We start from the raw sequence: 15129 nt of genomic DNA, 5'->3' as shown, positions 1-15129 counted from the left end.
ATTGGGTTTTCTGTGAGATATAGCTGAGAGAGGGCAGAGAAAAGGAATGACTAGAATGGAATTGATGGCAGGGCTTTTGTTTTTGTGAATTCAATTTAAGTGTTTGACAATGATACAAGTAAATCAGTCTCTTCTAAAGATATACCAAGTTAAAGCAAAAGTTACCTCCCTTAAGCAAACTGAGCTCTGAAATGCTAAGGAGGTTTTCAGTGTAAAACACAGAAAGCATTGAGCAACAAAGATTTTCTTTTACAAATTACTAGCATCACTGGAACTCTTTAAGAAACGCCTGCAGTAGTTTTTGAAATGCTACTGGAGGAATTCTTTAGGCTGAAACACAGCAATCCCAAGCAGAGGCTTTAAGGAGAAACAACAGTTACACATCTGGAAGAGGAGCTGCTTCACAGCCTTTGTGTACTGCTGCCCAAAGGAGCTGCAAACAGTTGCCTGGCAGGTTGCAAGTCTGTTCCCTTTTTTTAAAGCCTGGCCTCTTCAGATGAGGAGGGTTTGCTCAGCTACTCAGTCCTTTTCAGATGTCAAAGGCAACCCATAAAACAATGCGATTACTCCTGCGGAGCCACTTCTGTAGCACTATGGGAATGGGAGCAAAGGATTCTGGGTTACTTTGTCGTGGGGGGGGGCTTTGTAATTGGGTCACTACATTTAAAAGGCAATGATTGCTGACTTAAATTACAGTATGGCAGTTTTGCATTGTATCTTGCATCCCTTGCGCCTCTATGAGTTTTTGCTATGCTAATGTTTTATCTTACCCATGTATAATTGTCATTACCCTAGTACGTACAGCAGAGGATGTCTTAATCTGAAAAGACATCTGGTGATGGAAATTCCAGCACTGCCATTAGACACAGGGGGTGTAAGAAAAAAACAGGCTTTTAAAAAGAGTTTCCCTGAATTTTGCCAATAATTCTTCCATGATTTTTCTAAGGAACTCCTGAAAGATCAGATCCCATCACTTCCACATTGAGTAACAACTCCAGCTGTGATTTCTACACAGAGTGGAAAGCCTAACTACTTTACTCACAAACAGAAGGTCTTGTTTCAATACTTATGATGAGTCTCAGAAACTGTATACCAAATCCCAAATGCACAGTCACCCTGCGGTAATTTTGCTGGAAAATATGGGGGGCAAGGTTTTTATTGCAAAGATAACACAATATGGGCTCCGGAATTCTACAGATAATTTATGTAACTAAGAGAAAAGATTAAATCCAACATACATCTTATGAGATAGTTACAAACATGCAGTGTGGTGGGGTGGAGGGAGGGAGGGGGGTGAATCTAGCCATCCAGGAAACAAACTCCAGCCAATCCTCGGGTTGCAGGAACTGTAAAATCAGTCTCGAAAATGAACATCTGGAACATTTACATCTTAAATCTAGAGCTGATCTTGTACAACCAGAGTCCATGGGGATGGTGATAAAGTATTGACTGAATGAACACCTGTTTGTGTTGATTTACATACGGTACCTTTTTCTTCAGTTCCATTCAGTCAAAAGGTTATCTTGTCTACGCATACTATGTTAACAAAAGCTGACGTACCGGACTGCGTTTAATCCAGGGTCATGAATTAGGTATACAAACAATGTTACATAAACAAGTTTTTATGATGTATAAGAAGGGGTGGGTTTTTTTTTAAATAGCTAAGAGCAACTTTCCCTACAGCTACTAACATCCACAATTTTAAAACCCGTCCAGATCATTTCAGTGGCTTGTATTTTCACTTCCATCCTATCCTGCTTTGTAGCCTATAGATGCCAAAAATCTTCTACATCTATTAAAATATTACGTGGGCGGGCAGTAAGCATGACAGTACGTCATTAAAGGATAATAGCATAAGAAAATATCTGCTGTTGTCAACAAACTTTTGTAATCAATAGATGCCACAGATCATCTACATCTATTGCATTTCCAGAGTGAATTGCAAGTGTAACATCACATCATAAAAAGCACATGTCAGTATCTCCTGCTGCCCACTAAGTTACTACATTACCACTCAGTGACCTAGTTCTCATATCACACTAAGCCAAACTTGGCTTGGCACCAATGCACACAACCTTGGAGAGAAGCTTGCAGCTTTTTTTGCTGATCCAAGCCAAGATCTGGCTTGGTGTATCACCGGAACCTAGACTCATGAGCTATAACTAAAGTTTGCCCATTTATTTACAGCACGTGGATTGTTTGGGAGAGCTAGCCAGCCAATTTCTTGATCATAGGCAGTACTAAAAATGTTTTTTTTTTAATCACTTGGTCTTTTGAAGCACAAAGCTACCTCTAAAATGCATATGTTCCTGCAGTGACTACAGTGATGTTTTACCCCCTTAATTTTCACTGGAAGGTAGCCGAAACCTCTTCTTAAAGTGATTTCTCCTTTGGTAGCACTAATAGAGCATGTTAAGCATATCTGGTTGAAATCAGAAAATTACAATTGGATGCTGAGATTTGGCACAAAACTTGTATAGATATTTTGCCCAACTTTCTGCAACAGTTTTATCTCTCTTTTTTGGCTTGGAGGGGATTACTTTTTCTGGTAACCTGCATCTAGTAAAGGCAGCAAGGAAAAAATGTGTGTGACTATTTTTACATGTGGTTTAGTTTCCATATTTTCTCAAAAGTTACCTTTCAAAAACTCTGATCACCTAGGGGAGGAGAAAGGATGAAGAAATCTGAAAACACATTTGCCAAAATCCAGTTCTACCTGTCCTCAGCAGCCCTGAGTAGGTAAGGAGAATTTCTAGGCTTTGATCACGTGCCAGTCCAGCACAGTCTTTTGCAGTTAGGTACATTATTTATGGCTTTCAAGTAACTTACCATCAGAAGATTGCTCAAGAGGAATATGCCAATATGAGCACTACCTGTATTTCTTTACCACAAGACAAACAAGTGACAGGTAGGTGTTCATATTTTTTGACGCTTGGCATGGATTGCTAAATGGAATCTCCACATTCAGAAGTGTAATGTACCTTTGTGAATTTCACAATAACAGTGTCATGCACCCACAGCTATCTCTGAATTCAGATAGATAGGTAAACAGATGTATGTGATTAATTTGGCCACCAAACTTTGGTTTTCTTGCATGTCAAGACTTCAGTGCACCATTACCTGAATAGTTTGCTTGCTGGTCTGAAGTCTTTGTTCAACAAGATGCAGCTGGGATGTTAATTTTTTATTTGTTTCCCTGGACTTTTTGAGAGATGACATGGCTGTCTTTTTCGAATTCTGAAGAATGGCTAACTGCTGCTGTAAGGATGTAATCCGTCCCCTGAGCGAAATGGCACAGCCAGGTTTCTGACCCACGATACTTCTCTTCTCTCTGTTTACTAAACATTGGTCACAGAGATCAACAATTAATTTGATGGTTTCCATTGACCTTTGATGAAATGGTCATCCTCTCTTCACACTTTACAACTAAACATTATTTAGAATCAAGTCCCAATCAAGCCCCCTTTTCTAGTTGAGACAATGCAGGATTTAGTATACAGTGCCACTATGTGAGCATTAAATCATGCTAAATGCTGTGCGAATGACTGATAGAAGACTATTTAAAAGTAACATATCAGAAGTTTAGAGGGTGTGTCTTCAAATTTCTCTCTTTGCAAATTTGAAAGCCCCTTGGTTATCATAGTAGAGAAAATAGTAGGAGCAGGCCAGGTGTTAGCGTTAGCCGCCCAGAGTGGCTGGGGAGACCCGGCCAGATGGGCGGGGTATAAATAATAAATTATTATTATTATTATTATTATTATTATTATTATTATTATTATTATTATTAGCGTTTGATTTTGGATCAGACTGTGCTGAAGGAAATGCCCTCCGAGGTCCTAAACTCTGAGTCATTCTTCTTGACCTGCAAATGCAACCCCAGAGAATACTGGCTGTGCCCACCCCCCACCTCAGAATACAAGGCAGACATGAAGAATACTGCACTCTCCCAGTTAAGAATTTGTCCAGAATTTGACCATCTCCAACACCTTTCTTACTTCAGCTGAATACCATACTTTCCCCAAATACTTGGGATTAGGTCAGAAGCAAGACTGTACAAAATTCAGCACTAATGCAGTCATGAATATGATAATCCAGTTATCAGTGTGTTCTCAACTTGTTTATATTTAGGGTGATTTAGGCTTCTGGCGGTCCATGGGGTCACGAAGAGTCGGACACGACTAAACGACTAAACAACAACAACAACAAAGGCTTCTGGCATGGACCACAGAAGGCGGTCTGTACTGTTCTGTTACTGCTCAAAACCCTGCTAATGTTCATGAACAGAAATAAGTTACCAACATAAATTGGCCTCAGATACCAGGGACAGGAGAAAAATACATGCATATGTGATATTTAACTGGCTTAGATACATTAAAAGTCACTCTACACAGATATTAGAGTGCAATGATAATAGGATGATAAATTTTACTTTTCACAAACAATGCAAGCATTTTATAAGAATCTTACCTTTACTTGGGATGAGAGCTGAATGCAATATCTTCTTTCTGTGGAAAGGAACTACTTCTGTTTCTTTCTTTTGCTAGAGTCACCAAAAAGAAACATTTACAGAATAGTAGAGCGTGTGACTATACATGAGATAGTTGGGTATTTTAAAAAGCTACAGATCAGCAAAGGAGGACACCTTCACCCTGGTGTGGCTCCCCTTTATCACACATACAGCACAACTAAACAATTACCTATCCCCCGCAACAGCATACAAATCAATATGGATAATCTGACCCTACCAAAAAACAACAACCCATACCATCAAACCACACTGTAACAAACTGAATGAAACCAACCAAGTTCTGGACCAAGCACCCCCAAACTTTGGCCCTCCAGATGTTTTGGACTACAATTCCCATCTTCACCAACCACTGGTCCTGTTAGCTAGGGATCATGGGAGTTGTAGGCCAAAACATCTGGAGGGCCGCAGTTTGGGGGTGCCTGTTCTGGACTCTCTAATCTCTTGCAATGCCTATCTATCTATATACAGTACAGTACATATGCACACAGATAACCTACCCTCGTGATGCTGACACGAAAACCCTGCACAAACACTATGCACTAGGACGAAAGATCATTATCCCCCTACCTACCTCGCTCCTTCTCTCTCTCCCCTCTCTTTTTACCCAACAACACAATATGACAATAGTGTCTCATACCAAATGTAAACAAACTATGAAAGTGGAGGTGCGAAAAATGGCGAGGGAAACTTATGGAATATGCAGAACTGGCAAAATTAACAGATAAATTACATGTTACAGGTAGGTAGCCATGTTGGTCTGACGTACTCAAAACAAACAAACAAAAATTCCTTCCAGTTCCACCTTAGAGACCAACTAAGTTTGTCATAGGTATGAACTTTCGTGTGCATGCACACTTCTTCAGATACACTGACTTCAGTGTATCTGAAGAAGTGTGCATGCACACTAAAGCTCATACCTATGACAAACTTAGTTGGTCTCTAAGGTGCTACTGGAATGATTTTTTTCAGATAAATTACATAAAAAGGATAACAAAGACTTTAAAAGAGAATGGGAACCATTTACAACATCTATGAAGAAACAACATAAAGAATTGGACTCACTGGCAGGGATTGAATAAACAAACACAATTGTAAATAACAAAAAGTAAGATTATATGTATTGGGGAAATTTTGGGAAACAACAAGCAGGGTGGGTAATATGGAAATAAAACAAAATGGGAATATGAGGGAAGTCCAGGGGAGGAGGGGGAAATATGGAAAATTGTTAAGAGAAATATTGTTAGAGGATGTATACATGGAAAAACCAATACAGTAAAAAAAAAATTAGAAAAAGAAAGTGGAGGTGCTATATGCACTTTTACTTGTTTATTTGTTTGTTTTGTAACACAAGGAAACATTTAATAAAAACTATTTTTGTTTAAAAAGCTACAGATTATCCTTCCCTTTGTGAATCAACAAGAGACTAATCAACAATGTAGAAAGTGAAGCACTTCCTGTATTTACTGAACTCTGAATACATAAAGCTTGGGATTGTGCATGTGCTGCTTAGTAAGGTGAGAGCAGTAAGAATACAGGAGTGGTCAATTGCACCCTGCAGAACTGGAAGGCTGCTCTCTGGAGGAGAACAAACTTTGGGAATTCACATGGGCAATCACTCAGACAGACCATCAAAATATATCTTAATGCAGATCAAGGCATCTTCCCAAACACACTTTATTATGCTAAGAAACATTGCGAGATACCAAACAAAAAGTTCTCTGTGGAACACATATCTGAAATGCCAATGCAAATCTCATTCAGCACAATCATGGCTCCTACTAGAACAGCATTTAACAGCTGTATATCAGGGTTCATATAAGCTAAGCTCTCTTTGGACAACAAATAACGGTGTGAAGGGTGCACTGCCTGATGAGCCAAGTAGGAACACCTGGTAGCTACGCAGATGCAAACAGGACTTGCAGTGACACTGAAAACAAAGAGATCCATGTTGTGAGTGACTTTAAAGAAATAGCTGCCACACAGCACAGGTTTCAAACAGGGCTACTATACTTGTGACTGATTGCAAGATCTGTTGCAGAGGTAAGTAAATGCAATGTCACACAACACTAACAATATTTGATAACAGAGTGGCTGTTTAGCCAGCTTGTTCATGCCTTATCAGACTTGTCATGTTGCCACTTCCTCATAGTTTGATACCCTGCCACTCTGTTAACATCTCTTAAGAAGAACCACGATGTACAAGACAAATGCATTTGATCACCATTAAATATTTGTCAAATACATTGAAGAGCAGCATGGTTAAATGTGCTCAAGTCCACGTTTACCTTTTTGTAGCATATTTTTCTTGGGCCTTCTAAATGCACACTGTTTGGAGGCATGCAATTATCTTCCACCTTATTTTGTTCCTGTTGGTCATTTTTGTCTGTCAGTGGACTATCCTGTGCTCTTTTTGCAGTTATTGTCCCCAGATTTTCGGAAACTGGTATTTCAGAGTCACTATGAAGACCAGATTTGGAAAGATTAGAACACTGGGGTTTAATGATCTCCAACTATCCAATAAAGCACCAAATGAAACAACCACACAATGATCTAGAAAAACAAACACACAAACTAAAGTGCTATTATTATTAATACCCCACGCATCAGGTTAGGTTTCCCCAGCCACTCTGGGCAGCTTACAGCATATCTAAAAACATAAAACATCAAGCATTAAAAACCTCCCAATAAAAGGCTGCCTTCAGATGTCCTCTAAAAGTTATGTAATTCTTTATCTCCTTGACATCTGAAGGGAGGGTTTTCCAAAGGGAGGGTGCCACTACCGAGAAGGCCCTCTGCCTGGCTCCCTGTAACTTCACTTCTCACAGTGAGGGAATCACCAGAAGACCCTTGGAGATGGACCTCAGTCCTCTAAACCTTCACCCAATGTCCTGAAATTTAGAGAAATAAGTTATATGAAGTATTGACTATAAGAATGTAATTTCATTGTCTTTATTTTGATCCCTTTTAAAATGTAATGGATGCCTCCTGCTTAAGGAAAGGGAATGGAGAAAGGAAACAGCAGCAAGGAATCCCAACAACTGCTCTGATTCCTTGCTTTAGTTGCCCAGGACTCTGGGGGCCACTTATCACTTGACCCTTGGATGTTGCAACCGTATCTAAAGATCCAGAATAGAATAATTGTTCTGTTTTTCTTTAAGGAAATATGTGTATTGGGAAAATTCTGAGAAGCCATTAATTCTCTTCTCTAGACAGGGTTATGCATAGTTCAGACATTATATTTTCACTGGCATAGGCGTGACATTTCTGCATAGGCCACATGTGGCCTTTCGTGTCCCCAAATCTGTGGGAGAACTTTCCCCCAGAATTCAGAAAGAACCTAATGGTAACAATATAAAGGGCATAGGATCATTGATAAATATGAAAAGCAACAATGTCCAACTTATTTTGAAGTGACTTAAAGAATATGCTGACTGAAAGCCTTCAGTGATGGCAAGGGAGAACTTAATCTCAAACTTTTAAAACTGAATTAAACTTCATCTGATTGCCTCTAAGGATACATGTGCCTAGTATGTTTCTTTTGTATCCTGAGAGCACTGATTTAGCATATCTGAATAAAGCAGATTCAGATTGTTGGTGCTTTGGACTACAATACACATTATCTCTGGCCACTCACCATGCAGACTGAGGCTAACGGGAACTGTAATCCAAAACAACAACAAGATGAGATCAGGGTGGGGAAACTGGTATAAAACAACACTGAGGACCCGACTCAATCCATGACATCTTCCTAAGCCCTTAACATTACACACACACACACACACACACACATACACGATCAAATACTTGAGATGAAAAGAGACCTCCAGAATATCCAATGTTTCCATCACAGCCAATACTACTTACAACCAAACAGTGTTATGTTTCTGTGATATACCTTTAGTAGTGGAAGTTGAAAATGACCACTCCTGTTGTGGAAGGAATGTGAAAGCTACAAAACTTATATATTATCCAGATTTCAAATTAAAGTCAGGGTCTGATCGAAACCATGGATGAGGAATCTGGAGTCCTCCGTATATTGCTGGACTCTTAACTCCCATCATACTTAAGCATTGGCCATGGTGGCTGGGGCTGATGGGAACTAGAATCCAATAACCTTTGGCGGGCTGTGGGTTCCCCACCCACATCTAAACTCTTAAACATGTTATAAAGATAATGTGCACATTTTTACAAAGGATCTTAAATTGTTATTGGATAAGACAAACATCACATGACCTGGAAGATCCTTTGTTGTACACATTTTTAAAGAGTATGTTTCTTACTGCAGACTTATTCTGCACACATTTGGTTCATTTGATGAATACAAATAACTGTCCAAAACCAACTTTCCATAACTGCGGATTTACAAATGTACTATACAATTCAGGTTGAACATGAAAAGGGGTGTGGCAAATTTGTTTGATTTTATAACATTCATAAGATTAAAAAAAAATACAAAACCCCGATAAATGAACATGAGCTAACCCCTTTCAGGAATACTGGGAAATATTCAGGGCATTATTCTCATGTGCAAATGGCAAGTTCTGAAAGTTGGGTGGTGCACATTATATGTATGAAATGAAATCGAGTGGGAAGCTGAAGAACTTTGCACCCATTGGCCTCTTTCAACCTATGGAAACATCCTGAAGTGGCTTCATTACAGGATCGGAAATAGCACTTGCTAAGGACTGTTTCTAAGCACCTATGCAGTTATACTTACCTTTACAGAACTGATTTTTCAACCATCATTCAATTAAAGTTAATACAATGACTGCACATAAAACATACATGAAATAATTAGTGTGGATGATCCTTAATTTAAAGGACGTTAAACAGCTTGTAGACATCTGGTTGCAAGCTGAAATGGGTCATTCAAAATTTATCTAACTAAATTAAGGGGAGAAAATGTTTCTACTCCCGGGTCGGCATGTCACAAGATAACTAAACCGACTTCGCAAGGCTTGCCTGGGAATCCTTAGCTGTCAGTGGTGAATATGCAAAGGGCCAGCAAATTAAATCAACCTGCCAAACTGTCAATTTCAAGCCTCATGACTGCATGAAAATAGCATCACTGGAAGAAATCAAGCATCGCCTTCTTTTGGGTTTCCTGGCACCTACTCAAATACTCGTGCAGTTGTGGCTAATTTTGCATGCAAATTTCAGTCAATAAACTCAGAACAAGACCTCCCAAGATATTTCAAAGGCTCTGACAGTATTTTTTCTGAATACCAAATCGACAGTAGTTAAAATTCAATCTCTATTTGCTAGTACTTTACATATGCACAGTGTCCCCTCTACAGAGCGAAGTTAATGAGAGCCGTACCTGCTTTCACTCACATCCTCCCAGCCGTCCTTATTGAAGTTCTCAAATACACCACTCATAGCCTTGATGGACTGATTGAGAAGAGACTGGTGATATCCCACTAAGCTTTTCTTCTTCCCTGTTTTCAACTTAACTTTGGCACTTCTACTCTTGCACAGACATTGCCCACAGGATGCCTCCGCCCTTGCTCTGTCCAGCGAACTCTGCAATTGTCTCACTTGACTCAGTAGATCCTCGTTTTCATCTCTCAGCGAGTTTGCTTCTGCCACTTGCCTCTTCTGAGAGGCAACCTCTCTCTGTAGCCCATCTATCAGTAGCAGCAGGTCCGCTTTGTCCTTGTGGTCTTCTTTGATTTGTTTCAGTAGCATCTCCAGCTCCTTCTCCCTGGCCTCTGCTTCTTCGTTCTCCTGTTTGAGCAATGCTTTCAGATCACTGTTACCTTTCGTTAACTCTTTGTTGATTTCCTTCAATCTCCTTGATTCTCTCTCAAAACTCTTTAGCCTTCTTTCCAGTTCCAAAACCTAAACACAACAGCAAAAAATAATAATTCAGTTTTAACCTTTCAGACAGCAGTCAGTCTAGCCATTATGTCTTAATGTCCCATATACTCTCTATGAAAACAAAATTGCATCCAATGCAAGGGCAAAAGCTATTTAAAGCACCTAATCGAAAAATAATTCCAAGGTAGTGCAGATGAATGCATTTGAACTGCAATAATACATCTGTTAAACAAAGGGCAGATGGTAAAAGGAAGTTAACGTTCCCAACAAAGTGACACAGAAGTCTAAATATAGTCAGAGACTTTCAACACAATCTTATACATGCCTAATCAGATGGAAGTCCCACTGGGTTCAGTGGGGCATACTCCCAGGTAAGTGGGAACGGAACTGCAGTCAGGGGTGCCAACTTGAATAAAATAGGGGGGTCAGGTAAGCCCACCCCGCATAATCACAAGATGCGGCATGCACACACCATTTGAATGGCAATGTCCATCAGCTTTGGGAGTGTGCCCTCAAATATTTTATTGGGGAGGCTGAAGAGACCTTGGCCCTTAGAGGTTGGCTGCTATGATTACTGTCTAAGCAATATATTGCCTGGGCACTGTAATAGATTGCATATAGACTAACAGTAGACAAGAACGAGGGATGGGTTTTCTGGGGCACCCCCTTGATTATGGAACTCCCTCCCTAGGGAGATTAGATTAACCCTTTCATTGCTCAGCTTCTGGCTGACAGTAAAGAGATTTTTCTTCTGGTTTATTTTATAATACTGTAGCCTCTTTAGTCTTGTTGAGGTGTAATTGTTCAACATTCAATTTTTGTTTTCTTAGTTATATTTCTTCTTTTTAAAATTGCTTTCACATCTGTTTCATACACAACCTTGAGAGCCATGTGTTCAAAAGTTATCCCAGATATCAGACATTTTTAAACTTTAAAATAAATTCTGCACATTAAATTCAGACCGAGCTATACTGTCTCAAGAAATAATATTTATAATTTCAGTTATTTTGATGCTTATAAACTTAATAGCCAACTGTGGTCCCTGGGTTTGAATGTGACTGACTTTTAAAGGCTGGGTGTGGACTGGAGTGAAGCCTGCACCACTACGGTCCTCTCCCAAGCCCTGCCCACCCAGTGAGCCCAGATTGGCTGGAATTCAAATCTTGGGGTGGTGGGAAAGCCCACCAATCCAAGTGGCCGGCCAGAGGATTTCCCCAAATGCTGGGTGCCTAGCCAAGTGTTGCTCCCCAGGAGACGGAGCCTACCGCGATGGGACCGCAACAGCTGCCTACCCCAAGACTGGGTAAGCAGCAATTATTCACATCATTAGTGTGGTGGCCCTTCATTCTCCACCCCTGCCCTTCTGACGATTTCCGTCACCTATCAGGAACCTTAACTGCACAGGGAAGAGTGTAAGAACAAATGCATTGACAGTCCACCCCCTCCATACCTTTTGGGTGAACATGGGGAGGTCTGGAGTAAAGATGAGTGAGGCTGGGGGAAATCCCCAGTCACAACTGTAATGAAAATGATACATTTGCATGGTCATAGCAGACCAATGCAGGGCATCCTTGGCCTATTAAAATCTTCATTACTGTCTTTCAGAAATACAGAGCAGACAAAATGGTTACCGGATTCTGTCAAGATATTGCTTGACTGAATGAACCTCACCATCAAATTTGTCATTTTGGTGCATGAGCCAAGTGAATACTGTTAGTGTCAGGGAATTAAACTTGCATAGATGCTGTGTATTGATACAATTCTGGTTTCAATTAAAATCAAGATTGAAGTGGAACTCAGAGATGTTACTCTGACCAATTGTCAGTGCTTTTGAGGCTAAAAGAAGTGGCACTCTGCCTAAGTCCAGTTGGAATACTGTCATTTATTACTGAAAATAGTTGGATGATGATCCAGAAGGAATTGCTATAACTCTCAGCTCTAGTTACTCCCCACCATAAACCAGCTACAATTGCAGCAAATAGCAATGAAACACTGCCCATAGTGCATACACTATGGAGTTAGTGCCAGAGCTAAAGCCTGTCTGATAATAATTTACGTCAAATTAGCCTCCATCATAAAGCCCTCCTATGGACGATGCTTTTATATGCCTCTTGTCTTTGTTCATGGAGTTTTCTTGGCAGGGATACTGGAGTATAGTTAAAGCTATGGTTTTCCCAGTAGTGATGTATGGAAATGAGAGCTGGCCCATAAAGAAGGCTGATTGCCGAAGAATTGATGCTTTTGAATTATGGTACTGGAGGAGGTTCTTGAGAGTCCCATGGACTGCAAGAAGATCAAACCTATCCATTCTGAAGGAAATCAGCCCTGAGTGCTCACTGGAAGGACAGATCGTGAAGCTGAGGCTCCAATACTTTGGCCACCTCATGAGAAGAGAAGACTCCCTGGAAAAGACCCTGATGTTGGGAAAGATTGAGGGCACTAGGAGAAGGGGACGACAGAGGACAAGATGGTTGGACAGTGTTCTCGAAGCTACTAGCATGAGTCAGACCAAACTCCAGGAGGCAGTGGAAGACAGGAGTGCCTGGCGTGCTCTGGTCCATGGGGTCGCGAAGAGTCAGACATGACTAAACGACAGCAACATGTACGATGCTTGCTGCCTTTTAGTTTTGTAAAACAGATTCTTCTTTATTTGGTGCAGGACTAGATCATTTACAACAGTTGAAAGGAAACAATGAATGTCTTCAAGGTTTATACCCTAAGGTCTCATGATAACACCTTTAATCCACAGAGATGGAATTTAGAGTGTACCTGGCAAACAAAATTACTCTGAAACACAGGTGATTGGTGTGACATCCTCTACTGTATCGCTCAAATTATTTCAATTACTCACTCTACCTTAAGATAAATGAATGTGAGCATTTCCTGTTCTGTGTTATTATTTTAACATGATGTTTGTCATTCAGTAATAACGAGATGACAGCCTTCATTACCTGACCATATGGCAAGTGTTAGAAGTATATGCAATCACATCATCTGCTGTAAATTACTGTACTTCCTACAAGCTAATTCACAAATATAAGATAAATGGGCATAGCTATCCTGATATTAAGTCACAATGTCTCGCCTATTCAGTTCAAGCATACTGCTAAAACTTCAGTTTAAGCAGCTCAAGAAATGAGGGTGGAAAAGGGGAAAGGCACTTTTAAATATATTTTTGGAGCAAACATATGGTAAAGCACAGCCTCCTAAGTGAGCAGCTGTTAACAAAATGAACTACTTAATATCAGTTCTAGAGATGTGGAGGCTCAGGAAGAAACAGCAACATTTCACCCCCTTTATCCCAGGCCTTCCCATTTCTTGCACCTCATTCAAATAGCTTGTTCCTCAAGGGCTGCCAACATGGTTTTCTGGGGCCAGTACATTGTATATGAATTAGGCCCTCTGCCCACTTGCAAAAGGGGGGGCATAAGTTTGCATAAAACTTGCATATGATTTGTGTCGTGTGCAACTTTTGTGCACATGTGGATGGAGTGAATAGCCCCCAAATGGGTCACAAACAACTAATAAGACAGAATGTTGGTGGGTTAAGCTGTTCCCATAATTCTACTGCCCTACTAGCAAAGGCTTGACCTGCTTAATTTCCGCCTGCCATGCATCTGTTAAAGGCATAAGAGTGCAGTTCTCCCCCAAGATTTCAGTTTCATGAGCTGAAAACTGGTTACGTCACTGTACATCTTTCATCTGTTAATTTAGGCTGGAAATATTTACTTCGATATAAGACGAGGTGTGGTATTTCAGATTGCTGGGGCAGGTATCTATAAAGGATTAAGATCTGCAGCAACCAAGGTGCAGATAAATTCTAGATTAAACTGTTAAATAGCAAGCACTATATTCTAATAGCAATTGTTGTGGTCATTTCTTTATTTATGTTTCATAAGAAATATGCTAATGTTATCACCACAGATCAAACAGCCTTTAATTGTTGGCTTTGGTTTTTAGCAAAAAGATTTGAGGCTCTGACATAATTACGTTGATTTGAAAGTTTAGACGAGCAGCAACAACCAACACCCAACAATTCCCCTCGTTCTTCCCCTCACGCTGTGGGTGGTAAACCAAGTAATATACACCACACTGCTATGTTGATGCTACAATCCTCTGGTGCAGTCAGAGAATAACTTTGGAAAAAATTAGTTTCAGTTTCTCCTAAACCTTCGGTGGTGGTTGTGTTCAACCCAGGGATTGCTTTTTACACTAACCACCACTAGTTTCAAAATACTGTATATTCCGGTGTATAAGACGACTGGGCATATAAGACGACCCCCAACTTTTCCAGTCAAAATATAGAGTTTGGGATATACTCTCCGTATAAGAAATACGACCCGGCGTATAAGACGACCCCCGACTTTTGGGAAGATTGTCTTGGGTTAAAAAGTAGTCTTATACGCAGGAATATACTGTATGTCAACTTCGGCCATGGGTTACAACGCTGGCTTGTTTAAACTACAAAGTTAATGTAAAACATGACCCCTAGTTTGGTCAGAATTAAAAGGCGTGTTTAAGGGAAACAAACATGCAACTTTCTGAAGTCACTGTCCTAGCTGTGCAAAAGTAGGGGAGAGTGTGTGAGCTTGAGAATGAGTGCAGCGTGTGCACAGCACTAAACCATGGTTTCCTGCAGCATCCAAACTGGGCCAATGGGAAGCCTATATACCAGGGGTTACATTGGGCTCTTGGAACCCTTTGATGATTTCATTCATTTATTTTTCAAATGTTTCCTTCATGCAATATACTAGAGCTGTCTTTAGCATGTGCACCACCAG

At 40.3% G+C, this 15129-nt stretch overlaps 1 protein-coding gene across 2 annotated transcripts in view; it reads right to left on the bottom strand.

Moving 5' to 3' along the window:
- The window catches only part of CNTLN (centlein), a 174297-nt gene that overhangs the window by 62415 nt on the left and 96753 nt on the right, over nucleotides 1-15129 (bottom strand). For both annotated transcript variants that reach the window (XM_035140509.3, XM_035140510.3), the window contains 4 exons: nucleotides 9849-10369; nucleotides 6814-6985; nucleotides 4468-4540; nucleotides 3121-3338 (listed from right to left, as the gene is read on the bottom strand). In XM_035140509.3, the coding sequence (XP_034996400.3) occupies nucleotides 3121-3338; nucleotides 4468-4540; nucleotides 6814-6985; nucleotides 9849-10369 (984 nt within the window). The remainder of the gene's footprint in view (nucleotides 1-3120; nucleotides 3339-4467; nucleotides 4541-6813; nucleotides 6986-9848; nucleotides 10370-15129) is intronic.

This window comes from Zootoca vivipara, chromosome 15 (genome assembly GCF_965207765.1).
Source record: "Zootoca vivipara chromosome 15, rZooViv2.hap1.1, whole genome shotgun sequence".
NCBI lineage: Eukaryota > Metazoa > Chordata > Lepidosauria > Squamata > Lacertidae > Zootoca > Zootoca vivipara.
Note: the sequence above shows the minus strand (reverse complement) of the source record. Positions and strands in the feature narration are given on the sequence as shown.